This window comes from Schistocerca gregaria, chromosome 5 (genome assembly GCF_023897955.1).
Source record: "Schistocerca gregaria isolate iqSchGreg1 chromosome 5, iqSchGreg1.2, whole genome shotgun sequence".
Lineage (NCBI taxonomy): Eukaryota > Metazoa > Arthropoda > Insecta > Orthoptera > Acrididae > Schistocerca > Schistocerca gregaria.
This window is the reverse complement of record NC_064924.1, coordinates 121,692,061-121,720,049: the sequence shown is the minus strand read 5'-3', so window position 1 is coordinate 121,720,049 and position 27,989 is coordinate 121,692,061. Positions and strand designations below refer to the sequence as shown.

The window sequence follows — 27,989 nt, the reverse complement described above, 5'->3', positions numbered from 1 at the left end:
GAGAGGTATGTGCTTTGGTACACACACCTTTTGGTGACGGCGAGGATGTGACGGCTGCAGAGGAGGTGTCGTGGAATCAGACCTCTGCAAGCAGTCTGGCTGCTGCAGCCCTAAACCGCTAGTCTGAGTGAGGGCGACCCATGGATGCAAGAGCGATGCTGTGGCAGTTGCTGCTGCAGGGGCGGGACCTGGGCCAGCAGGCTGTGGTAGCCGCTTCCCAGTGAGAGCAGCCCGGGCTTGTTTCAGGTGCAGGTGGGGCATAGCAGATGACACTGGCTCTTTTTGGTGGACTTGCCCGACCGTCACTTAGCCCGAATCCACTTTGCAGAGGTGCTTGCAGCCTGCTGCACACCTCTGATGAGCAGCCAACAAAGGGGTGCGAGCCGGCGACACGTATGGTGGGGACCTGACACTTTCGCATCCCCACGTGCAGGAGCACACACCATGTGCTGTCTCCATCAGTTGTATGTACATATAATCTAAAGTAAGCTTCACGAACAGATTAACAATATAAGAAGATCAATAAATTCAAACTCACAGTTTTGAAATGATATGAAGATTGTTATTGCTCCCACATCTCCTCCACAACCTTCGAATTTATTTCTCATGAAATGTCTATCCCGAATGCTGAAACAAAAGGATTGAATGTGGTGTAGGAGAGAGAAAGAAATAAAAATTGAGCTAGATGAACGCACAAGAACTGAAGCAATTTTCAGTTCGAAGTGCGGAAGATTGATAAAAAAGAAAAAGTTAATGATATCTTACTCTGTGCTCGGATGAGCGGACGCGTTTGACCTCATCGGAACTGTGTGCAAGACCGTTTGCTCTCCTCTTCATCTTTGCAAGGCTAAAAGAAATAGCAAACACACACACAAACGAGCAAACGATACGACGAACAATGGATGAGTGAGAAAGACTAATGGAAAGCGGTTCCTTATATACATGTGATGGCATAGTATCATGTGATCTCAGTGTGAAACAATGGGTGTTGAACATTTGGGGGGGGGGGGGTGAGCTCACTAACACTCCTAGTGACTGAAAGCTGAACTAGCCAAGTGCTTCCCGTACCTCGAGGAGACCTGAGCCTATGGTAATTTATCGATTTACAGGGAAAGAATTTATACTATGAGTGAAGATTTTATTCGGAACACACACTGGATGATTTTGAATTCAACCTTTGAATCTGAAGTCATTAAGTGTATATTATGGACTCATCTGAGGAGGACATAATTAGATATAGTCTTGATCAAGGATTTATTACATCTCGCTCAAAGTATGCGAGCTTGGTGATTTTTTCGAATGTGAATGCTATATACGTGTAATTCTTGGTTGCTGGTATTAAGACTACTGTTTGTTACACTTAGACTAGCTTCGTAAAACGCTGAAGCAAATCATTTAGATAGTATCGAGATGATAAAATGGTGAATTTTTTTTAGTGTATAGGAATGGTGTACAGCAGAAAAGATGAAATTCTGGGCTATTTTGGTAAAGAGCTAACGTTATGCAGACAAGCTGAGACATCAAGAAAGCTGACGTTAAGTATTTCTGATGCAGTGTACAATTTCGGAGAGTTTGATTTGGTTCTTAATTTAGGTGCCGATGTGACTTGAGAACTTTGTTAGATGTGCAATGCATCAGCTACACGTTGCACTTGTTCCGTTTGAATCGCAAGCAGATATCTATTGCATAGTGTGTGTGTGTGTGTGTGTGTGTGTGTGTGTGTGTGTGTGTGGTTGGTTTGAGGTTTTCGGGCGCTAAACAGCGTGGTCATCAGCGCCCAAACGCATAGAAACAGGAACACATGCGGTGAAGGGACGAAGACGGACAGCGAACAAGGAGAACGGCTAAAAGACACAGACCTGACGCAGTTCCAAATCCTCACATACAGAGGCAAAACAAGAGGAGAAGAAACGCACTAAAAAAGGAAAGGAAACGCAAGGAAAAGGGAACAGAAATCGAAGTGAAACAACTAGATAATCGTGACTGGCGGACCTCTTACCTAAAACCTGGGTGAGCCAGTCACCCAGCAGCACATTAAAATCCTCTCCCTAAAATCCGAGGCAACAAATTGGACAGGACACAAAACCGTAAGACCTTAACCACAGTCGTTGCGTCGTCTTACAAAAGAGAGGCCAAATCCGGTGGCAAGGAAACCACCGCCCTCTGGTCAGAAGAAAAGACAGTCAAGTAAAATGTGGCGGACAGTAATCTGGACGGCACAAGCACTGCAGATTGGGGGGTCCTCCCGCCGGAGTAAAAAACAGTGCGTTAAGGGACTGTGCCCGCTGCGGAGGCGAGTGAGGAGAACCTCATCCCGCCAGCATGACTGGTAGGACGTACGCCATGGCCGCGTGGTGGCCTTGACCAGACGCAGCTTATTTGCACCGAATGCCAGCCACTCCTCTTTCCATTGACGCATAACACGAAAACGCAAAAGGGAGGTAACAGCATGGAGGGGGACGGCACATTCACCAAAGTGAGGGAGGGAACATGCATCGTTGGCAGCCACATCTTCCAGTTGGTTTCCCCTAATACCCACGTGCCCCGGCACCCAGCAGAAAGAAACCTCCTTCCACTGCCGTTGCAGGTGGAGTAGGGAATCATAGATGTTCTGGACGACAGATGAGAAATTTAAGACTGGGAACACATCTCATGTGCTCCAATGCCCGCAAGATCGCAAAGATGATAAACGCCGCAGGAAGCCATAATTTGACGACTCGAACAGCACAACCGTGACATCAGTATGCGTGTCACACAAACACATTGCGAGCGATGGAATAAAATACAATGCGGGCTATACGCTGTAATGTCACTATGTACGCGCAGGCTACACGTGTCACACGAGTACAGTTACAATCACAAGCAGATTTCTATTACATAATCTGTGATGTCAGTATGCACGTCACACACATATATCATGAGCAATGGAACAGTTTTGCTATAGCGTCTGTGAGGCTGAATGGCTCCGAAAATAGGTCTTCGCTGAAGTGCAGGTAGGGATGGGGATGACGTGAGTGGTGGTGAACACGCACGTGCATGGCCCAGAGGACGACTTGGCTCTTATTTAGATAGAGATGCGACGCCTATACGTGCGTGTGGGTTATGAGCTCTGTTGTCACTATGCACACTCTTAGGCTAGGCATGTCAGACGTGTCCAGTTAGAAACACAGGAGAGAAAAAGAGGTCGAACTGATGAGAGGGATGATAGCATTCTCTGGCGGTGGTACTGTGTACTAGGTCAGCTGGGCTCTGGACCTCGTGGCGAACACACCAGATGGCGGTAGTGGCTCAAATTGTTTAAATAAAGACTGGTGCATGATTTCGACATTTGGCGATTAACAAGTATGTTTGCAGAGTCTTTTAGTGGTTCACATGTCTGTAGGCTGTGTGATGTGATCCCAAGCATGTCAGATCATATGTTTTGCATCAGTGTAATAAATATACTTCATCCCATAATAAATTGTTCCAAAATAAATAAAGTACACTCCATCCTCTCTCCTCCAGCCCAGTACAGCCTGTCCTTTTCTCACCAATCCCTAGGTAGAGGTGGCGGTCAGATAACGTAGGTTAGTGAAGGTAGCCCACGTTCTTTTGCACCATTTTCTTAGGTTAGTAGAGGTAGCTCAATTGACCTACCTTCCCACCAAAATTCAAACTTCGCACCAGTTCCTAGGATGAGGTGGCGTTCGGATGACTTAGGTTAGTGGATGTAACCCAAGTGACCTTTCTTTCCCGCAATTTTCTTAGGTTAGTAGATGTTCCATTGTCCTGATGGAATTTGAACTTCCTGCCAGGGAGGGGGGACATGGCAGGGGTGTGTGGCAGGGGGGGGGGGGGCGTGGCACTTTCCCGCCATCTTGGCCAACGGTACTTTGGCGAGGTAACGGCCTTGCTTCAATACTCCCGTTCGTTTTGACCAATGACGTGTTAGTTTACTCATAGATATGTATGTCCTTATTTTGGAGACTTAGGTATAAATCGGTTATCTTCTGTGGTGAAGCGTCAGCATTGTTAATTCAAATAAATGAATGTGTTTTTAAAAGACAGGCTGTGTGATGTGATCCCAAGCATGTCATACCATGTGTTTTGTATCAGTGTAATAAATATACTTCATCCCTTAATAAATTGTTCCAAAATAAATAAAGTACACTCCATCCTCTCTCCACCAGCCCAGTACAGGCTGAGTCCTTTTCTCACCAATCCCTAGATAGAGGTGGCGGTCAGATAACGTAGGTTAGTGAAGGTAGCCCACGTTCTTTTGCACCATTTTCTTAGGTTAGTAGAGGTAGCTCAATTGACCTACCTTCCCACCAAAATTCAAACTTCGCACCAGTTCCTAGGATGAGGTGGCGTTCGGATGACTTAGGTTAGTGGATGTAACCCAAGTGACCTTTCTTTCCCGCCATTTTCTTAGGATAGTAGATGTTCCATTGTCCTGATGGAATTTGAACTTCCTGCCAGGGAGGGGGGACATGGCAGGGGTGTGTGGCAGGGGGGGGGGGGGGCGTGGCACTTTCCCGCCATCTTGGCCAACGGTACTTTGGCGAGGTAACGGCCTTGCTTCAATACTCCCGTTCGTTTTGACCAATGACGTGTTAGTTTACTCATAGATATGTATGTCCTTATTTTGGAGACTTAGGTATAAATCGGTTATCTTCTGTGGTGAAGCGTCAGCATTGTTAATTCAAATAAATGAATGTGTTTTTAAAAGACAGGCTGTGTGATGTGATCCCAAGCATGTCATACCATGTGTTTTGTATCAGTGTAATAAATATACTTCATCCCTTAATAAATTGTTCCAAAATAAATAAAGTACACTCCATCCTCTCTCCACCAGCCCAGTACAGGCTGAGTCCTTTTCTCACCAATCCCTAGATAGAGGTGGCGGTCAGATAACGTAGGTTAGTGAAGGTAGCCCACGTTCTTTTGCACCATTTTCTTAGGTTAGTAGAGGTAGCCCAATTGACCTATCTTCCCACCAAAATTCAAACTTGGCACCAGTTCCTAGGATGAAGTGGCGTTCAGATGACTTAGGTTAGTGGAGGTAACCCAAGTGACCTTTCTTTCCCGCCATTTTCTTAGGTTAGCAGAGGTTCCATTGTCGTGATGGAATTTGAACTTCCCGCTATGGGGGGACGGGGAGGCGTGGCAGGGGTGTGTGGCAGGAGGGGGGGGGGCGTGGCACTTTCCCGCCATCTTGGCCAACGCTACTTTGGTGAGGTAACGGCCTTGCTTCAATACTCCCGTTCATTTTGACCAATGACGTGTTAGTTTACTCATAGATATTTATGTCCTTATTTTGGGGACTTAGGTATAAATCGGTTATCTTCTGTGGTGAAGCGCCATCACTGTAAACTCAAATAAATGAATGTGTTTTTAAAAGACAGGTCTAGTCAGTGTGTACAAGTTTTTTCGCTTGTGTTAAATCGTTTATTCTTTCCAATTCATTTGGTACCTATTTTCATTCTGAGTGAGTTTGAGGTATTTTGGAAGAATTGTTTTTCATTCTGGGCAATTTTTATTTTTGATTTTTGTTTGTAGGTATGGATTTATCTATTCCTATGAATATGGAAGATTTGAAGCAGGGTTCTTCAACTGTAGTATGGAATATAAATTTTACAGATGTCGCTTTTTTGCGCCTTCGCTAGCACTACTATTACTACCATATTTTTCAGTCGATACTAGTACTACCGAAGGAGAAAAGACCGACGTGCGAAAAGTTTGTGTCCCCTACTTTAGTCGACGTATATAGATCAACTGAAGAGCAGGATACTATGGCTAGCAAAGACGGAAAGGCGATACATGTAACACTGGCATCCGCTACCTCAGCGGAACTTCGAAGGTAGTACCCTGTTCTCCAGCTGACCTACGTAGGTATGTCCTAGTGTGGAACATAAATCTTGCGTATGTCGCTATTTTCCGTTTTCGCTAGCACTAGTATTCTATTCCTCAGTTCACCTATACAGGTCCACTGAAGTGCGGGATACAAATTTTCCCTGTGTCGCGTTTTTAGCCTTCGCTAGCTACTCTAGTATCCTATTCTTCAGTTGAACTACATAGGTCAGCTTTCGTACGGGATACAAACTTTACTGATGGATGTTTCTTCGTCGTCGCTAGTACTACTGTGAAAATTCTCAGCCGATGCCATTAGTATCTAAGGCGAGAAAAAAATTGTATCTTGTACTTCAGTTGGCCTACATAGGTTAACTAAAGTATGGGATAAAAATTTTATGTATGTCGCTTTCTTTCACTTTCGCGTAGTTCAACAGAGGTACAGAATGCCAATATCACGTGCGTCGATTTTTTCATCTTCGCTACTATTAGCATCACATTCTTCAGTTGACCGATATAGGTCAACTGAAAATGGGATACAAATTCTACGTATGTCAGCCTTTCCACCTTCGCTAGAATTAGTATCAACACAAGAATAGGATGCTAATCGTAGCAGACGAAGAAAGCAACACCTGTAAAATTTGTATCCCTAGGTCAACTGAAGCTAGTGCTAGCGAAGACGAAAAAGTCGACATACGCTAAATTTGTATCCCGTACTGCAGTTAACATGTAAAGTTAAGCTGACGTTTGGGATGCAACTCATTTATGTCAACTGAGGTACACAAGGCTAACGTTACTTCTGTCCCTTTTTTTCTTTTTCTTTTTTTGGCTCTAGTATCCCATTCTTCAGTTGAGCTGTTTAGGTCAACAGAAGAATAGGATACTAGGACTCAAAGAAGCGATATTCTTAACATTATTTTCGAAATATGAATGTACGTGAAATGTCTACCACCTTTTGTCTCTGTTCTACATTCTTTTTTCTGAACATTCGTCTTTGCCGTTAAATCTGTGCAATGCGTAATGTGTGCTAACTTCTGACGTCATTCGTGTTTGCCGTTAAATCTGTGCAATACATAATCTGTGTTAACTGCTGGCGTCATTCATGTTTGCCGTTAAATCTGTGCCATGCATAATCTGTGGTAACTTCTGACATCATTGGTCCAAGCCGACGGGTTGTATCCCATTCTTCAGTAATCCTCGAAAATGTTAGATGAACGATACATAACAATACTCATAGTTAAATATTGAACAAGAACTTCTACTATGAGCGCTGCAGATGCCGACATAACATCGCGGCTTGTTGCTGAGCAACAACCAGGAAAATCGGTGCGTTCCTGCTCGGGGCAGAGGCCAGATAACGTGCCCTTGTTCTTGGAGGAACATTGGGTAGCCGTCACAGCTGCTCGAACCCGATAACCAGCGCCGAAAATGACCCGTGACGACTACACTGACAATCCAGTGCGGTCAAGTGAACGGAGATAGTTGCAGAATGTTCATCTCGGAGGGGCGAGTTTTGTCAGCAGTGCACCGGTGGGAGTCCCAGCGGAGACATGGTCCAGGGATTCGTTCTGCTGGCAACCGCAGTAAGTTGCATCGCTACCTGTTCGGAGGCGGCCTATTATACCCTTCACCCAACCCCTCTCTACATTTGCAGCAGTTAAGGATTAATGGAAACGCAGTTATACTGCTCTCTCACTTTTACTTGTCCCCTCTGTGATCGGTGGAAATCGGCTGACTTCGTGCCGCTCCGGAATGTTTGCGCTCGTTGCCAACAGTAGAGTATTGCGTATCGTATCAGCAAGTAGCCGTTGTGAATGTAATGTTAATCCGTGTGCCTTGTGATCGTTAGTATCATTTACAAAAGTGAGCGAAGAGACTGTAGATCTTTCTTCTAGCGACACACTATGAACTTTCAAGTCAGTTCTGCGATGCATTAATCCATTAAGTGTTCGTTGCTTTTATACGCTATAAGCTTGCTGCTCTGGGTAAAGGAGGCGGTGCTTGTCTCAGCAGCCAATTACAAGCTTCCACGCCCAACACCCTCCGGGTAGTGATATAGTGAAACTGAAACAAACACAAACGCGATGATTGGTTAGCACCCGTAGCACACGTACACTGGTGTTGTTATGGTCTTAGAAGTAGGTCCTAGTTACGTATTAGATAGCTTGTTACTACGTATGATAAATGAAACTTAAAATATTGTAACGTGTTAGCAGCCATCAACATTTTCCTTAATCATACTTTAGCTATGTAGTTTTAATACGTAACTAGGACCTACTTCTAAGACCATAACAACACCAGTGTACGTGTGCTACGGCTGCTAACCAGTCATCGCGTTTGTGTTTGTGTTGTTAATACGCAGTATGAAAATGGGTGAGGCTGCTTCCTGCACCGTAGTGATAAACGAGCGTGGAACACCATCAAAAAGTGGCGAGAAACAAATTGTTCACAATGTTTTCCACAATTTTATAGAAACAATTGCCTTTGAAGTTTTCCGAGAACTTTAACATGTAAAGCAAAGACAGTCCAGTTAATCGGTAACGTTGCAGAGTCGCTCAAATCTCACTTCCGTCTTGTTTTCGTTCATGTCTTCTAGACATAAAACTCATCAAATATATCATAATTAACACATATCTAATCACTACTCATTATTAAAAATGCCTGTTGTATTTCTTTCTAGTTACGTCTTGCCCAAAATACTCTAGTTTTCATTGCAAATATGAATTCTTTGTTATTGGTAATATATAAAAGATTGTTAATGAAGGTTGTTTAATTTAAGAAATCATAAGAAATTAAATTTTTAGACAGCAGAAAGCACTTGAGTCTGCTGTCTTAAAGCCTACGGTCTTCTGGCGGTACGTAGATGATACTTTTGTTGTATGGCCTCATGGCAGACAGGAACTGGAGAAATTCCTTCATCATTTAAACTCTTTACATGAGAACATCAAATTCACGATGGAGATTGAAAAAGATGGCACTTTACCATTTCTAGACGTGCTAGTATGCCGTAAAAATGATGGGTCATTAGGACATTCTGTGTACAGGAAACCGACTCACACAGATCTGTATCTCCAGGCGTCAAGCTGCCACCACCCAGCACAAACAGCCGGTGTTCTCAGTACCTTAATACATCGAGCGCATGTAATATCGGACGATGAAAACCTCCACGCAGAATTAGAACACTTGGAGAAGGTTTTTAAAGAGAATGGCTACACTTCACGCCAAATAAGAAAGAAAGGCCATGCGCAACTGTCATAACAAGAAGCAGCGCACTGAGGACGCTGATGACGACTTTAAATCAACTGCGTTTCTTCCATACGCCGGGAATGTGTCGTCGAAAATAGGCCGATTACTGAAGAAGAATAAAATCAAGGTTATCTTCCGTCCACCAGCAAAGAACCGGGCCCTGGTTGGATCCGTTAAAGACGATTTACAACTGAAGAAAGCAGGCGTCTACAAAATTCCCTGTGAATGTGGCTCTGCATATATTGGCCAGACGACAAGAACTGTCCACGAACGATGTACGGAACATGAAAGATACACCCGTCTGCGGCAACCGTCAAAATCGGCAGTAGCAGAGCACTGTATTTCATTGGGACATTCAATGGAATACAATGGAACAAAAATTTTAGCTCCGGTTTCCGGATTTTGGGATTCCGTAATCAAGGAATCAGTGGAAATACGTCTTGCCGATAATCTTATAAATCGTGACAACGGCTTTCAACTGGATAAAACTTGGAATCCTGTTATTAAAATTATACATTCACAGCGGAATAGACAGCGTCATTCGATACTCAATGACTAGATGATCTTTTACTTTCACCACCGAGGGCAGCACGTACAACTCGGCTATGCCGCGCATGTCAACACGTGCGCGAGAATCGGTATAAATACCGCGACTACACCTGGGCTCTTCAGTAGTTGTGTACTCACCTGATGATGGCCGGACGTCTCTGGGCCGAAATATCGTGGCAGAATGTCGACGGGATCCGGCTGCATACCCGGAAATTATTAGAAGAACAAATACGCCGGGAAAATTTCAGAAGTCACAACAACTAAGTTATTATGTGGCAGGTGTCATTAGAGCACAGTTAATAGTCATTTCATGTAATAATGAAAAAACTAGGCACTCATCTTTTTGTGTTTTTACGCCAGTCTCGTACTATCATTGCTCAATCGTTGAAAATCTAGGTGATTATGATTCCAAGCTCGGATGCAAAGAGACCTAGGTTTTATTCTGCTATATTCGAAAGTTTTGTAGATGCGCTTCACAAACCATTCTTGATGATTACACTTTTGCTGGACAATAGTGATGTAAAAAAATAATCAGCACTCCGAAATTAAGTTGCAATTCCTTTTAATTGCTTTTATTGCAATATCACGTGACACACAACCACACTTCACAATACAAAACATACTTGAAAACATCTTCCTCACAGTCACTATTAAAGTTCACATTTTATAAGCTGACTACGTTATGCGTCTTTCCAACATGACGTCCAAAACTTGACTTTATCAAGGTCCGACTCTCTAACAACTTAACAACTAACTAATAATCGCTTACGTGCCCAAAAATCAGAGTTACAAAAACGTCAAAGATCTTAGTGACAAAACAAAGAATACACTTGAGGATAATATCACTGCAATATAAACATATCGATGTATCACAAATGAAATCAAATCTGAATGTTGTCTCAGAAATATGTCAACTACTTTGCAGAAACACAGTAGAATATTACTGGTATCGAGAGGTTCAGGTGAGCTGCCGTAATGGTTACGTAATTCAAGTACTATTACAGACTGAAAAATCAAATACTTTTTATTTGGACAGTGTCCATTGTCATCAACCATAGACGCGGTCTTAACGAGCCACAGTAATAAGCGTGGTAGAAACATGCAAAACAATAGTCTTAACGGCATCGAGCACACCATACAAATCAAATCCTGCATCTTTACAATTTCCACCGTACCACTACAATCTGAACTGATCTGGAACCAAGTTAAGGGCTCGGTCGAGAGAAATAACAAAGACATTTATGCTGCTAGACGTACGTGCGCTTTAGCGCAAAACTTTGTTCAAAATGGTTCTAAGCACAATGGGACTTAACTTCTGAGGTCATCAGTCCCCTAGACTTAGAACTATTTAAATCTAATTAACCTAAGGGCATCACACACATCCATGCCCGAGGTAGGATTCTAACCTGCGACCGTAGCAGCAGCGCGGTTCCGGACTGAAGCGCCTAGAACCGCTCGGCCACAGCGGCCGGCCAAAGCTTTGTAGCACGTCACTGTCAAACGCTGGCGGGTTCAGAAAGGCACGTTATAAAAGAAGAGGAGAAAATGTGGCGCTTGGATGGCTTCCTGGACTGTGTTGTTGATCGATTCGTAATCAACGTAGCCGATGGCACTTCAAGTAATGGAATGCATTTCTCGGTTTCGAGTATGGAAGGAGTTCAGAGATTGCCAGACATGACTGTAAATAGCATTTTCAGTAGCTTCCATATTTAACTATATGATGAAACCCCTGCGATGCGCGTTTAAGTCACACATAGAGCAGGCACAAAAATTACTCTGCGTTTAAGTAAAGAATTTTCATCAGTCTTGTTTTTAATTACGATACTATATTAGTTAAGAACGAGAGCATGCGAGTTTGGTTGAATTCTGTTAAAAATTAAATGACGTTCGAAGCTATATTGTTTCTGTGCCCGTCCCTTTTTATGATTTAACTGCAGCTGCTCGTATCACTGCAAATTAATAGGACCAGCTGGTTGGCCTGTGCTGTCCATGTTAAATGCACCGGTAAAGCTGTTGTCACGTATTATCGCTTAGTCGATGAGCGCATAACGCACAGTGTTAAAAGTATCCATGCCACGGCATACTGATAATTTTTACTTATGGACCGTCTGACAGAAACTGAATAAAACACAATTTTAGTGCCATACGCGTTCCGCCTTTATTTTCTACAAGGCATCATCAGCGGCCTGGAATATTTAATTTAAATTTTTGTCACTCTGCCTATAGGTTATAAACAGTGATATGCCTTGCAGAAAATAAAGGCGAAATGCGTATGGCACTAAAATTGTGTTTTATTCAGTTGCTGTCACAAGGTCCATAAGTAAAAATTATCAATATACCGTGATATTACACGCAACTGAGGAAGACAGGACTACAAAAGTTGAAGATCTATCCACGCCATCTTACTTGTTTGTAATTGAGGCAGCTTGGCTGCGGCTCCACGTGAAACGAAATCCAATGAGATTCCAGCAAATGCGGAAGAATACATGGTGTAATGTCTACATCAGATCTAGTCTTACGATGAACACAGTAGAAGGTAGGTGCAGTCGGGCTGGTACTGCAAGACAATCCGTCATGAGCGAAACAGGCCTAGTGCAGCTGGCATCTAGCGATAGAAAGGGGTGGAACTAAAGGTGTGTCCACACGATGCCTCTTTACTCTTGCGCAATTGAAAGATAGAAGGCAATAAAAACACACGCACAAATGTTTGTCGAAAGAATGTATGTTCGCGTGGGCGTTCCCGTGTCCACACGTTGCCTCATTGCGCAAGCAATATGCTATACGACAGTAAAGGAAAACGCAAAAGCGACTATTGGTAGTATCGAAATAACAGAGGCTTCAGAAATACAAAGTGACGACAACATTTTGTTTGAAAATTTCAGAAGGAGGTCACAGAGAGATTTTAAATTTTCTGCTGGGGAAATTGCATCAATGAGTCTGGTACTAACATTTCGGTAGCTAGCAACTGGCGACTGATATACCAGTGTGAAGTTTTTATTTCGCATTTCAAAACAAAGCATTTCAGTAATTATTTCTGAATCTGAGAAACATTTAAAGGGACGTTCTTAGTCGTTATGTGAAGGTTAATTAACATTCAATTTGTATTTTATTTTATAAAAGCAACTGTTTTCACAACTCTAATCATAAAAGGTTATGTGTAGATTAACATTATAGGACTCGACAAACTTGCGGATTTCATAGATGCCAGAACGGAGGTTGTGTTTTTAAATTTCCTATTTATTGCAGACTCAATTTCCTTCATTTCGATTTCTGGTAGTTTGTTGAGAAGTTAGACATACCCCATCATTTTCTTTGTTTATAAGCCAAGCCCCACAGCTGTTATGTTATTAAGTCACCATACCGAGAACATTTGTCCACAGTTTTTATATACATATTTAATGAATTTCTGTCTTATTGTTATCTGTTTTCCTACTTAGAAGGTTACGGTATCTTATTCTTTATAGTAATATGATCGGAGACTCTTTATCTAATACTGGATCATCAGGGCATCACATCTCAAATTTTTAATCGTATAATCTTTGGAAGCGGCATTCCACACAGTTTTTCTTTGTCTCTTATCTACAAATTCAAGCATGTTTTCTTTGTGATCGACAGATATTACTACTTATAAATTGCTTCACAGCATAACCTCAACAGACTATACAATGAAGCCCACATAGGCCCCAGTTGCCTTATTAGTCCAGTGAAACTGTCAGAAGAAAAGCATGTACCTTGCAAAAGGTGGGGTAGAAGATTTTATTTTTTCTAACTCGTTCATATTGTTGGAAATGTCATAAAACCAAGTTTTGCCAACAAAATTTCTCTTGGGAAAACTTTCTGCAGTCAAAAAACTTCGAAAATTTTGGACTTTTTTCAGTTCTTTCAAAATACCTCAGTTTCATTTGCTCCTATCGGTTTGACGCCTATTTTCTTTTTTAAAGAGCACAAAATTTTCTACAAATTTGATGTTTACCATTTGTTTCTACTCCCAATATCTAAGGCGCTACAGTGCGCCAAAAACTACCAATTTCTCAAATTTCGACCAAAGTGGCAAATTACCTAATTTTTGATCACTATTATTTCAGTTTCTATTTGTGTGGTATAAACATATTACTCATCATGTTATTCATTGGAATTTACCATCTCACTCTGCTCCAGGGCCAGGACAAACAGCATCATATTCAGTAACTACGAACACATTGAAGTCGGATTGCGTGAAGTTTATTTGTGTTACAATATGTAATACGATTGCATGCAGGTGCCGTACATTTTCTACAGTTGTTTGACGTTAATGATCAGTTACAAGAAAAAGTATGTAGGAATTGTTCTTTAGCGGACAACAGCGTATTTATTCTTTGGCGGGCGGAAGGCGATTATTCTGGTGATTGTTCACAGCGCACTGACAGCTATTAACACACAACAATAAGGGTCCTACAGTTTGGAGTCGCTTCCATTCAGTATACGTTGTGGTGCTGAAAGTGAGTAGGTTTGACATGAATTTGTGTTTCACTTGCGAAAAAACTGTGGTGAGTGGTGGACGCATGTGAAAAAGAAAGGACTGAGCACACTTATCGATTGTAGTGCTAAACGCAGGGATTCTGCTCACACCCGTTTTTTTTTTGTTGAAAATGCTCAGTGAAGTGACGATACTACAAGAAGTACATTAATGAGAAAATGATAGCAGCTAGCCTTCGACATCCTCAGGAACCAACAGGCGTGCTACGTCGGTCGCAGGAAAAAGGTCAGTTACAGTTCAAAGAGAATTGCTTCTTATGTGCAAAAGGGAATTCTGATGACTTTTTAACCAAGCATTTAAGACTGCCATATGCCAAACGAAATTTTGATGGAGGGTACCTTGTAAACAAAGTGACTTGGACTCGAAATGTTTGCTTCAAGTCAATAGCCCAATGCTATGTTTATTCGGATCTCAATTTGCTATTGTATTTGTTGGGTATCCATGTGAGGGAGACAAATGTACCACAAAGAGTTGACGTTGTGGTTGAATCATAGATGGTGAACCAAGTCCCTCAGGACAAGTTCTTGTACAACGAACGAAACAAGATGCATTTAATCACACTTCTTAAAAAGGAATTTCTGGAGTGTAGAGTTGAAGTGCACTAGCCACAAGAAGATGCTGACATTATGATTGTAACATCTGTCATTTCAAGAACCAAAGATTTTGGAAGTTTAGTCATTGTAGGAGAAGATGTTGACCTGCTTGTGCTCATGACCGGTTTGGGACAAGGCATTGAAAACTTATTTATCTTAAAGCCAGGAAGAGGAAATGCATAAGACAAGTGGTTTTCCATTGCATCTTACAAGTTTGACAGTGAATATATTCTGTTCACTCACGCCTTTAGCGGATGTGATACAACATCCGCTTTTTTTGGTCAAGGAAAAATTAAGTGTTGCAATATTGTTGCGAAAAATGAACACCTAACCTCAGCGTTTTGCACGTTCAATAAACCACATGCTACCCGTGAAGAAATAATAACAGCAACAAAACAGGTTACTATCGCATTGTATAGTGGAGGTGTCAGCAGCTCCCACACACTAGACGATTTGCGGTACCAGCTATTCGCCAAATCTGCCACAAAAAGCAAACTGAATCTTGCACGGTTGCCACCTACACAAGATGCTGCACAACATCATTCGTTGCGGACTTACCCAAGTCCAAAGTTGGATGGGGAACTGGAAACCTCCTGAGAAATGGGGCTGGAATCACAGTGACCACGGTCCAATACCCGTTATAATGAGCCAAGATCCAGCACCTGAAGCACTTCTTCACATTGTTTCATGCTCATGCAAGCTGAACTGTGGCGGAGCGTGCTCCTGCAGAAAAGCGGGTTTGAAATGTTCTTCAATTTGCAAGAAATGTATTGGGGTCAACTGTGGAAACGTGCAAAAATTTTCATATGAAGACAGTGAAGAAGATGTTATGGAGGATGTTGAGGAAACCGCTGACGAAATCAACGAACTTGCTGAGGCTGACTCGCTGTTTAAAGAAGAGGTCAATCCGGGATCAACTCTAGGTACAGACCCTGAATCCGTAACTCAAGGTATTTCTGGTGACACTGAGGAACGTGGCCCACCAAAACGTTGGTCGTGATGCTCATATCTGTCTCAAGTGCGCTAAAGTGCGATATTACAAGTATTACACACCCAGAACCGTCAACATTTTTTTAGTAACTGACATTGCATTTTAATTGTAATAAAGCTACTTATTTTTAATGTCAACTCTGTGGCTTTTATACACAAGAATAATTACCTACCTAATTAGGTTGTCTATTGCAGCTAATAATAATTCAGTTTCCTGAGACAATTTATTTTGTGTGCGTGTGTGTATGTGTGTGTGTGTGTGTGTGTGTGTGTGTGTGTGTGTGTGTGTCTATGTCTCTTAATGATGTATTTTTATATTTATAGTTTTGCAAATACCAGGGCTGAGGTGGCCCATAGTGAACTTCAGGTAGTGATGTAAGAATCACAATTGTTGGCTACCCAGCAATCGTTGTGTTGCATACAGAGAAATTGAATATTTGAAAGTGAGGTGGTAAATTCCAACATATAACATGATGTATAATGTATTTATACTACACAACAGAAACTGTAAAAAATAGTGACCAAAAATAAGGTATCTAGCCACTATGCTCAAAATTTGAAAAATTGGTATTTTTTGAGGCGCTGTAGAGCCTTAGATATTGGGAATAGAAAAAAATGGCAGGAATCAAATTTGTAGAGAACTTTGTGCTCTTTAAAAAAATAGACGTTAAAGCAATAGGAGCAAATGAAACAGATATTTTGAAAAAACGGAAAAAGCCGATATTTTCCTAGACTTTTGACTGCAGAAAGTTTTCCCAAGTGAAATTTTGTAGGCAAAACTCGGTTTTCTAATATTTCCAATCCTATGAATGAGTTGAAAAAATAAACTCTTCTACCCGACCTTTTGCAAGGTATTTCTACAATTTGACTGGACTATATTGTTAGTCTACGAAAAAGCGCGGCCGGCCGGTGTGACCGTGCGGTTCTAGGCGCTTCAGTCTGGAACCGCGTGACCGCTACGGTCGCAGGTTCGAATCCTGCCTCGTGCATGGATGTATGTGATGCCCTTAGGATAGTTAGGTTCAAGTAGTTCTAAGTTCTAGGGGACTGGTGACCACAGATGATAAGTCCCTTAGTGCACAGAGCCATTTGAACCATTTTCATTTTTAAAAAAGCGCGAAGATTCCCACGGAAGGCGGGAAGCAATACGCTTAACACACAGCCCACATTTACAGAAAATTATGCATGCACAAATGCACAGGCGTAGTTGCGCTGTTGGTGGTTTATACGCATGCGCAAAGCTGAATAGAAAAATGGCATCGTGTGGACACATCTCAAGGGAAGTAGCGGATAGCAGATAGACGCTGTGACCCACGCACACGCAAAACGGGTTCTTCAGGATGTGCTTTCTGTTCGTTATTGTTTGCTGTTTTATTGTTGACATCAGGGCTGGTTTGAGGTCCAGGCGAGACAAGCTGAAAGGAGCGCCAGAGGCGCCACAACTTTTAAGATTTCTGTAGGAGACGTGTCAGAATTAGTGGAGGCCGCTCGGGGCGCGAACTTTGTACACAGTGCGAATCACAGTTCGCAGCGAAAACCTACACAAGTAGGTTTGCCATGTCAAGTGGGGACTTTGTTGGGACATCCTGAGATGGGGGTGTGGAAATGAAGCACAGAATTTATTTAATATTATTGTTTTTCGTTTTCAACACCATTACGTAGAACTTGTTGCGGCAGAAGTAGTGGATAAACCATGTTTTTCGGAAGATTTCCCCGTTTTCAGCGAGGCTTTTTTCCCTTTTACGCAGTTATAAAACTCCATGCAAGCCAGCTTGTTAAAATGGCACTGTAAGACTGATTCCCTGGCAGCAGTCGATTTCATTCGTCAGTCCACTGGACCGACATCGGCGAAAATAACTCTATCCGTAGTGGCGTTGCATGCGGAAGTAGAAAGCAAATACTCGCATAATTTTAGTAGTTGGTATTTGCGTTGGAGGTTTTCGGTTCCCTTAAGAAGTAAATCCACCTTCCTTCCACGGAGTATTTACGCTTTCATTCTACCAAGTCACGCGCAATTTCTAAACAAAACTCTTCAGACAACTATTTATTCACAACCGATACAAAAGAGTTACATGTTTGCACCTGTTACTGTCCTTCAGAGTAGTCAGCAGCGTTGCGTAGAACCAGTCGCCAGCGATGTGGAAGGCGTAGTAAACCGTTAGCAGAGCCTGTTCTGTTGACGGTGCGAATGGAGCGGTTTGCTGCCTGTCGAATCTCTGAAACAGTTCTGAAGCGAATGCCACGAAGTGGTTCTTTCATCTTATCAAATCAAAGTCACAAGGACTTAAATCCGGGGAGTGTGGTGGATGGTACACTACTTCCCAGTTCCATCGTCCGATTCCAGCAGCCACAGTTTACGCTGTATGCGCCCGCGTATTTTGCAAAATGATGGGTGGGTTGCGCAGAAAGTGTCGCCGCTTCTTTCGCAAAGTTGGTCGCAGGTGATGCTCCAAAAACGAATAGTAATACTGTGCATTTGATTCCGGAGATGAAGGAACCACTTCGTGGCATTCGCTTCAGAACTGTTCCAGAGATTCGACAGGCAGTAGACCGCTTCATTCACACCATCAACAGAACAGGTTCTGCGAAGGGGTATACGACGCCTTCCACATCGCTGACAACGAGTTCTACACAACGCTCGTGACTACTTTGAAGGACAGTAACAGGTGCAAACATGTAACTCTTTTGTGTTGGTTGTGAATAAATAGTTGCCACTGTTTAAGTTTCAACCCTCGTATATTGTCACCTGAAATCTTCTCCACATTTGTGGTCAGCTATATAATAGTGTTTTCAGTCATCACCCAATCAGGGGTTTCAGATACAGTTATTCAATCAAATGCTTGATATTTGTTAAAAGATAGAGCCCATTTGCCTAAGTAACAAATGCTATGGTATTGAATGCCATCGTCTCATCCTCAAATCTCGAAATCATTATGTCTTGGTTAGGGTTCTCATTTTTTAATGTGTTCAGATTCATCTTCGTTTGCATTCCAATAAAATTGGAAGTCTTCCTTTCATTCAGACATCTTTGAGTGTCGATTAATACATTCCTTTCTTCAATTCTCGAGTCATTATTCTTCTCCACGATTTTCACAGTTTTCAAAACAGAGCGAAGTTTGAGAGCAGAAACATGAAATAAAATTTTACTAATTGGACTACTGAAAAAATCTGAAATTATTTTACGCTTCCTGTCTTCTGCATCAAAAAATTGTTGTAATTGAATCCAAAGTTTAACTGCGGGCATTAACGACAGCTATCTTGTTTTTGAGTATTATAAGAGAGTCTGATGACTGACATCAACATATAAGTGGAACTCTTTGAGCTTCTCTATCCTTACCGTGTGTACTGAAAAACAATTAAATATTTTCATGACTATTATTTCAATGTCGACAGTTAAGACTCCAGCAGAGCTTGATATAGTATTGTGGAGCATATGGGCAGGACATCCAATTTCTTCTACATTTTTTCCTTGCTCTTCTTTAATCTGGTTGGCCGCGTCGATGAAACCGTCTGAAGTTGGTACTGGTATTGCCAACACAAAAACCGATTAATTTATCTACTGGAATTTGCAGTTGTCTTAAAGTGTGTCGACAAAACTTCGCAGTTTTCTCTGATGTTTCGTTATTCAGCGAATCAGACTTAACAGCTTCTTTTGTATTCCTTCAGTTTGAGTAAAGTACTGAACAACTAAAGGAAACATCTTCTTAGCCTTGTGGATCGATGCGTCAGTGTCTATGCCGTAAAATGAAACATATTACATTTGTTTTATGCATACTGACACTGAGAGTGAGAATATTTTTAACAGTCGCTGTAGTTCTGGTCCTGGCTGCAGACTGATTTGCGGCGACTTTGGAGTCAGGAAACATTGCGGCATTCAGTTTTACGGTAACAGTCAAGTGAACTGAAGGACTGATGATGCTTGACAACTTTATAAGCTGTTGTTACTTCTGCAGAAACAAAGGGCAATTCTTCCCGGGTATTTTCTTTAAACTTGAATGTAAAAAATAGGGTTTGATGTTGATGCAATCACGAATCTATTTGTATGAGCCTTCGTAGATACGTTATGCCACACATCTGCCTTACCTCCGTGAGTTATTGAGATGAAAGAGCTACAAATCTCATAAAATGCTTCCTGGTCCGTTCGTCCTTTCTTAACAACAGACTACTCTTTTGTGTAATCATCCGAAAAGTGTCACTTTGTCTTTCCATCCTTAGACATTTTCGTAAGCTATGATAAGTTTATTGGGGTGCACTCAGCCTCGTGATGCCATTTTAGGAGTTAGTCGACCGAATAGTAGCCGCTCCGGTCAAAGAAAACCATCATAACGGCCGGGAGTGCGGTGTGCTGGCCACACGCCCCTCCTCTCCGTATCCCCCGCTGAGGATGACACGGCGGCCGGATGGTACCACTTGTGCTACCAGTGAGATTTAGTTTTTTTAATGATAAGTTTATTAGACGGTAAACAGTGTACAATAACATTTCAGTCATCGGAGTACACCTCACTATACACTTCTCGCTCTATATACCCGGAGAAGACACTTCAAACATTACTAACTAGCACTCGTTGTTCGTATTACATTTATAAAGAATCGTCTTATCAGATCGCTAATCAAATGGGAACCACCCGATTTTTCCTCGTGGCGCAGCTTACGTAGTTTCAGCCCCATACTGCAGGAGAAGTCTGGTATTTTCACGAATAATGGCGCTGGATCAAGAATGTGCTTCGGTCGTTGATACAGGATACGCAACATGCAACGCCATCTGTGACACGACCTTGTCAACACAAACTTGTTGACATAAATAAACTAACTGAAGCTGCATCAACATGTTGCGCTAACAGATGGCGTTACTTCAGTACCTGAGCCAAGCTCGTAATGGTATTTTGCAAAATTATGACAGAATTGGGTCTTGTTGGCATGTCGGGGCAAGAAGGTCCATAACGGTAACGGCCCCGATATATATGGAAGAATGACATCCCAAGACAGGGGGAAAGTGTACGAGGCAAAAATGAGAAATGGGGGGGGGGGGGGGTGAATGTTCTCGACTGGCCCTAGTTGACATCTGTGGCAAGCAGTTGAATCAGGATTTCACATTGGAGCTTTTGCGCATTTTTCAGTGAGTAGATTTTTATTAACATGACAATTCAATAAATGCAATACTTCTTCCTTGCAGCCATTTGCAGTGGCCGAGCGGTTCTAGGCGCTTCAGTCCGGAACCGCGAGACTGCTACGGTCGCAGGTTCGAATCCTGCCTCGAGCATGGATGTGTGTGATGTCCTTAGGTTAGTTAGCTTTAAGTAGTTCTAAGTTCCAGGGGACTGATGACCTCAGATGTTAAGTCCCATAGTGCTCAGAGCCGTTTGAACCATTTCTTCCTTGCAGACTTTAATTTTTTTGCTGTTGCGAAAATTACTCTCATTACTTCGTATTCTAGAATCGGAATGAAACAAAGAACTCTAGTGTGTCCTAATTCAGGCGTATAACTAGAAAAGGTTTCTGTATAATGCACATGAACCGCTGTATCAAATAAGCTTCCTAGGCAGTGGTTTTTTTCTGAGTAAATAAGCGTATAAGTATATGTGAACCATTTTCGATTTGTATACATAGCGACAAATAATAGACGGAAATACTGTAAGTAGGCTGTTTAGGTTTTCTTATTGGTAATGCCGCTTAGCGCTCTGTATGAAAAATCACTGGCTGTGCTGTGCGTAGTCTGTGTTTAGTTTGCATTGTTGTCTGCCATTGTAGTGTTGGGCAGCGGCAGCTGGATGCTAACAGCGCGTAGCGTTGCGCAGTTGGAGGTGAGCCGCCAGCAGTGGTGGACGTGGGGAGAGAGATGACGGAGTTTTGAAATTTGTAAGAATTGGTGTCATGAACTGCTATATATATTATGACTAGTGAGGTAAATACATTGTTTGTTCTCTATTAAAATCTTTCATTTGCTAACTATGCCTATCAGTAGTTAGTGCTTTCAGTAGTTTGAATCTTTTATTTAGCTGGCAGTAGTGGCGCTCGCTGTATTGCAGTAGCTTGAGTAACGAAGATTTTTGTGAGGTAAGTGATTTGTGAAACGTATAGGTTAATGCTAGTCAGGGCCATTCTTTCGTAGGGATTTTTGGAAGTCAGATTGCGTTGCGCTAAAGATATTGTGTGTCAGTTTAAGCACAGTCGTGTATAATTGTTCAAAGAGGACGTTTCACATAGACCAGTCTTGTATAAATTTTACAAAGGGGACGTTTCAATACACCTTTGATTTCATCACATCTCATACTGTATTTAAGCATGCCAGGTAGGAGAAACCGGCAATAGTCAGAGAGACAGAGTCCGATCACAAATATGTATAAACAAATGGCTTAATTCTTGCTTTCGACTAGGTAGAATTTCTTCCCACATTACTGTGTCGCTTGAGCGAATTGCTATATGTATCATAAGCAACAGTTTGTGAAAATAAGCCACATTCACTCTTACAAAGTTCTGAAATTCCTGCTGGTCTTCCGGCCTAGTTCTTTCATTAATAGGGACTATACTCTGACCAGCCAGAACATTATGACCACGTACCTGATAGCTGGCATTTCCACGTTTGACACAGATAACAGTGGCGCTGCGTCATGGCATGAAATAAATTGAGGGATGACGCATTATTTTTGTTATACCGGAGCCAAGATAGCCCCTGAGAGCTGGCAACCCATTTTATGTCACAGAGAACGAGGTTGTCTATTCCAAGGCGTACCAAAGTCAACATGGTAAACACTGGCTATTTACATACAAGATAATGGAAACAGACATTCCGAGCACTACTTCCTGCAAGGGGAGCTCGAGCCACGGCGTGCAAGAAGTATCACTACTCCAAAACCTGATTGGCTGGAGACTGCTGTTTAGGGGCTAGAACCAACCCCGAAGTTCAGTTCACTATGGATGCCGACTTCGAGTACTTCAACCGCCAAAGATTATGTCTTTGTCTCTGAATTGGACTGTTACTAGTGTGTGTGTGTGTGTTAGCACAAACCTTTGTGAAAATTTGTCAGTCACAACAATTTTGTTTAAAAATGCCACTGCCGTCGGGAAACATGATCGTCATCAAGGGGCGCACATGGTCTGCAACCAGCGTACGGTGCTTATTGATAGCTATGGTGTCTTGCACGAACTATACTGGACCCATGGATGCCCACCTGAATGTTACCCAGAGCATAATGGAGCCGCCGCCAGCTTGTCTCCGCCCCGTGCTGCAGGTGTCAAGGATCTGTTCACCTGGAAGACGATGGACTTGCGTCCTCCCATGGCACGATGAAGAAGGTATCAGGATTCATCAGACCACACAACGCTCTGCCACTGTGTCAACTTCCAGTACCGATGGTCACGTGTCCTTTTCAGCAGCAGTTGTCGACATCGTCGTGCTAACATTGCCACATGCATTGGTCGTTGGCTGCAGAGGCCCATCATTAGGAGTGGTTGGTGCACTGTGTGCTCAGACACGCTTTAACTCTACACAGCGTCGTTAAAGTCTGATGTTAGTTCCGCCACAGTCTGCCGCCTGTCCTGTTTTACCAGTCTGCCCAGCCTACGACATCCGACATCTGTAATGAGAATTGGCCTCCCAATTATTATGTCTGGAAGTGGTTTCACCTTGGTTTTGTCACTAGTTGAAGACACTCACCTCAGCACTCCTCGAACTCCCGAAAAAGTTGTGCAGTTTCCGAAATGCTCGTGCCGTGCCTCCGGACTAGCACACTCTGCCCTGGGTCTAACTCAGATTCCCCATTCTAAACATGGACAGCAGGCTCACTGATACTGCATGCATCGCACATGAGTCTAACTAGCAGTCATTCCTCGCCAGGAGACGCTGCTATCGCCTGGACAGGTTTATATATCAGTGGTCATAATGTTCTAGCGCATCAGTGTGTGTCACTGCCTTCGTCCTTTCATGCTCGTTAGGGTCGAACCCAACATCTCATGGTTGCGACCACTGCAACCACATGCAAAATGCTGTAAAAACGTGTGTTAAGATAAAAAGTATGCTTGTGCAAGCAAGTGTCACGATATGAAACGAGCAGTTGAGCCCATAACTGAATGCAGCAGCAACATAATTTTTGATACCTACGTAAGAGAACGATAATTTGTTAATAAATAGAAACCTTGATCTCAAAAAAATCTTTCAATGTGATGGAACCGTGCCTTTACGTTTCCAGTGGAGTTTTTGTGTCACTGGTTTCTCTCGTGTATCGCATAATAGTGCGACGTGGACCAGCCTGCAGTTCCAAACATGTACGTCTGCAGCGATGCTGCAAAGGTGTTCTCTTTAGTAAGTGCATTGTGCAACAACTGCTGAAGTTCGAATCGTCGACTTAAGGCGCCAATGAAAGTGGCTGCCCCTCAGAATTCGACCACTTGCATGGTCTGGTAGTACTGTAGAATGCGGAGGTTCCCGGAGCAAGCGTCGGCTTTGCTCGAGCTGTTATAGTCCTGTAATATAATGCGGTTTAGTGGTCCAGTGGTCCATGTAGCGCAGTGTGAAGGCAAAGTCGCGAGTTCGCGTCCACTTTTTTTTTTTTTTTTAAATCGCTTTATGCCGGCCGAGGTGGCCGAGCGGTTCTACAATCTGGAACGGCGCGACCGCTACGGTCGCAGGTTCGAATCCTGCCTCAGGCATGGATGTGTGTGATGTCCTTGGGTTAGTTAAGTTTAAGTAGTTCTAAGTTCTAGGGGACTGAAGACCTCAGAAGTTAAGTCCCATAGTGCTCAGAGCCATTTGAACCATTTAAATCTCTTTGCGTCTGTCTGTTAAAAGCACCAGTCTGATGGAATCTCAAAAGTAATCTATTTGGCTTTCTAAACGACCAGCAATAGTAAAACCTTCTAGAAACATTTCCTCGAAAGAGTTCATGGCTGGAGGAGATCAGAACAGTTAGTGCTCGAGACATTCCTCCCCATCGACTACCAGGCACTGGACACCAGACACCAGCTGATGCCTGCGCAGGTCTGATCAGCTTCTGCCAGTGCCTTAAATGCGTTATCGAGCTATGCCATCTCAGTCACGAATAACTTGTTGCTGATTCTATAGTACACTGAAAGGTGTAATTTGCGAGTTATTGTCCTGTTATGATCTAGACTTTATTTTTAGGACATTTATTTTCACAAGTCCATCTTGATCACATAGATTTCTTTACACTTTATGACCGGTTTCGGCTCGCCGCCATCTTCAGATCATTAAAATGATGTTCACTTTGACAATGATTTATATCAGAATATTTGAATGATCATGTGCAAATGTTTACTTTGACGATGATTTATATCAGAATATTTTAATGATCTGAAGATGGTGATAAGCCGAAACCGGTCATAAAGTGTAAAGAAATCTGTGTGATCAAGACGGACGTGTGAAAATAAAAGTTCCAAAAATAAAATGACAGCGGACTCATATGCAGACTTCATATCTTCAATTAACGAGACTTTATTGTTGGACGCTGCTCCCTTTTTTCTGTGTTGGTGTGTTTGCTCTTGCACATGCTGATGTTGTTTCATAAAATAAAAAAAATTAAGTATTAGTTTCACATTAATTCAATATATTTATGTTCCAAATTTAATCACAAAGTGATTAATTGTTAGTATTTGGGGTAAGGGATCTATTTAGTGAACTGATGATATTAATTTAGATTAACACCAGTTTTATTTATTCTTTGCGAGCACACCCATGGAAATGCAGTACACCTTAACGAGATAAATGAAATACAAAAACAAAAGGAAAGACGTGCTGTGAACATTGGGACAATTGCAAGTAATTTTAATCATAGCTCTATGCAATAGCCTGTAAACAAAATTACCCATATGAAGCTGGAATGGCTTGCTTGTTGATATATGAGAATGTAAATGTTTGTCTGATGTCGCTCAGGCGACAGAGACATCAATGTTATCAACAGAATTTATAGCATACGCACAATGAAAATACGAAACAGTATTGCAAGAAAATAAAGGAGCAAATGAGACGGGACTGAAATAGTGTACCGTGCCTACTTACTTTCACATGGAGACACAGGCACAATTCAAAATGTGACTCTTTTCTTCCAACATCCGCATGAACACTGCTGCGCAACTGACAATGCGACACTCTTTCTCCAATTGTTGGAATAGATTCTGTTAATGCAACACTGACATAACTGCACTCTAGTGGCCGAATACGCCAAGTTACGTTTATGGCACTCTTCCACATAAAAGTATTCCACTTTCTCGTTTAGGTGATGACATGAGCGAAAAATCGGCATTTTTCGAGTTGTGCCGGCCCACAGAGGGTCAAAATGGAAGGAAAAAATAATTAAAATGAAGAATGTTATCTTTTTTCATATATTTTATTGGAATATATAAGTTTTGAAACCGGCCTATTTGTATGGAAACAGCATTTTTAAAAGAGAATTTCTGTATTGTTTACAGTGTTATGCAAATATGAACTGAAAATCCTAAATTTGTCCACTAGGATGTATAACACTACCAGCTACAACTACATTAGTAATACACCGATGATGTTACTCCTGTGAAAGGATGCTTATTTGACCGCGATCGAACGTAATGGAAAGGTATCGGGTTATTTTTGTTTCTCTAAAGTTTTTCTGTGTTAAGGAAGCAGTAGCAGAACAAGCGGAATCGAGCCAATGTTCCCTTAGTAATCAAGTAAATTGTAATCACGTGAAAGGAAACGGTGGCCTGTTTGAGTTACGGTCGTTGCGGCTGTCTGCACGCCACCTGTTCTTACGCCAACCTTCCGGTACTTGTCTGTTGCCTGAAAGCACATCCAGCTGTTCTAATATATACAGGAGGTCGTTAACTTCACTCTTGTTGACAGTAATTAGTTTCCCCTGTACAGACACTGGAAACGTAGGAACTATTATTTCTACTAGGTCAGATTCACGTAAAGGGTCAGTTAAATACTGGTTCTTTTCCCAGTAGTGCTGAAAGAAGTCTTTATAACTATCGCAGCCACTGTTTTCAAAGCTTCTAGCTTCAAATATTTCCGTTCTTATACTGTTTTGTGTACTTATTGATTTAAGAATGCTCTAACAAATTCTTGGTATGTTTTACATGTGTTACTGGCTCCTATTCCCCATGATGTAGCGTCCCCTTCAAAACGATTGGCTTCAAATTTGATTTGCTGGTGCTCCGTCGTTAGCGTTGGCGTTATTGACTAGTTCATTAATATGAACAACACCCTTACATCTTTCCTGTGCAAACCACGTTTCGAGTTTATGTTCTAACTCAAGATCCATATTATCTATATTTTTATCACCTCACTTAGTTGAGGTATGTTTTCTACCTTCTGTTCTACTTCTCTCAACCGACCCTGAATCGTATCTGTATTTCGTCCAGTAAATAGCGAGGATTAATTCAAGTTCCCAACAAAAGACAGCTCGTCGGTCGTGGGATCCTCTTCGGCGGAGGCTGCTACACTGCCCGTTCTAACCTGTGATTGTGCTTTTTGCGGATTCCACTTGCCCGGTTATTCTTTGTACCTACAGAGGGCAAAAACTGTAGTGCTGGAAGTGATGGTAGGAGACACTTCTCATCACTGCATCCTCTTTGTTTATTATTCAAATATTCACACATTTGCACTGTCTTTTACAACACTCGACATAGCTTTGTTAATTGTGTGGTAACTTTTCCATCCAGTTTCCGAAATATGACACACATGCCCAGCTCCCTGGTATCCACTAGACAGAGTGTGTATTACATGTTTACAACAAAGTTACACCCGATACAGAGTACAACATGTCCGGCTCTGAAGAACACCCGAAACAGAATGACTATTACCTATTCACATCTAAGTAACGCAAGGTACTTACAAGGGACTCTGCCCGTCGAACCCCCCCCCCCCCCCCCCCCCTAAGATTTAGATATAAGTTGGCACAGTGAATAGGCCTTGAAAAACTGAACACAGATCAATTGAAAAAAAACAGGAAGAAGTTGTGTGGAACTAAGAAAAAAATAAGCAAAACATACAAACTGAGTAGTCCATGCGCAAGATAGGCAACATCAAGGACATCAGAAGCGCCGTGGTTAGCGTGAGCAGCTGCGGAACGAGAGGTCCTTGGTTCAAGTCTTCACTCGAGTGAGAAGTCTACTTTCTTTATTTTTGGAAAGTTATGATCCGTCCGTTCGTTCATTGACGTCTCTGTTCACTGTAATAAGTTTAGTGTCTGTGTTTTGCGACAGCACCGCAAAATCGTGCGATTAGTAGACGAAAGGACGTGCCTCTATAATGGCAACCGAAAACATTCGAT

General features: G+C 42.2%; 1 protein-coding gene across 1 annotated transcript in view; it reads left to right on the top strand.

Moving 5' to 3' along the window:
• The first annotated feature begins 7,310 nt into the window (after nucleotides 1-7,310).
• Nucleotides 7,311-27,989, top strand: part of LOC126272474 (venom dipeptidyl peptidase 4-like) — a 274,930-nt gene continuing 254,251 nt past the window's right edge. Inside the window, exon 1 of the mRNA XM_049975353.1 lies at nucleotides 7,311-7,415. Within this exon, the coding sequence (XP_049831310.1) occupies nucleotides 7,383-7,415 (33 nt within the window). The 5' untranslated portion in view covers nucleotides 7,311-7,382. The remainder of the gene's footprint in view (nucleotides 7,416-27,989) is intronic.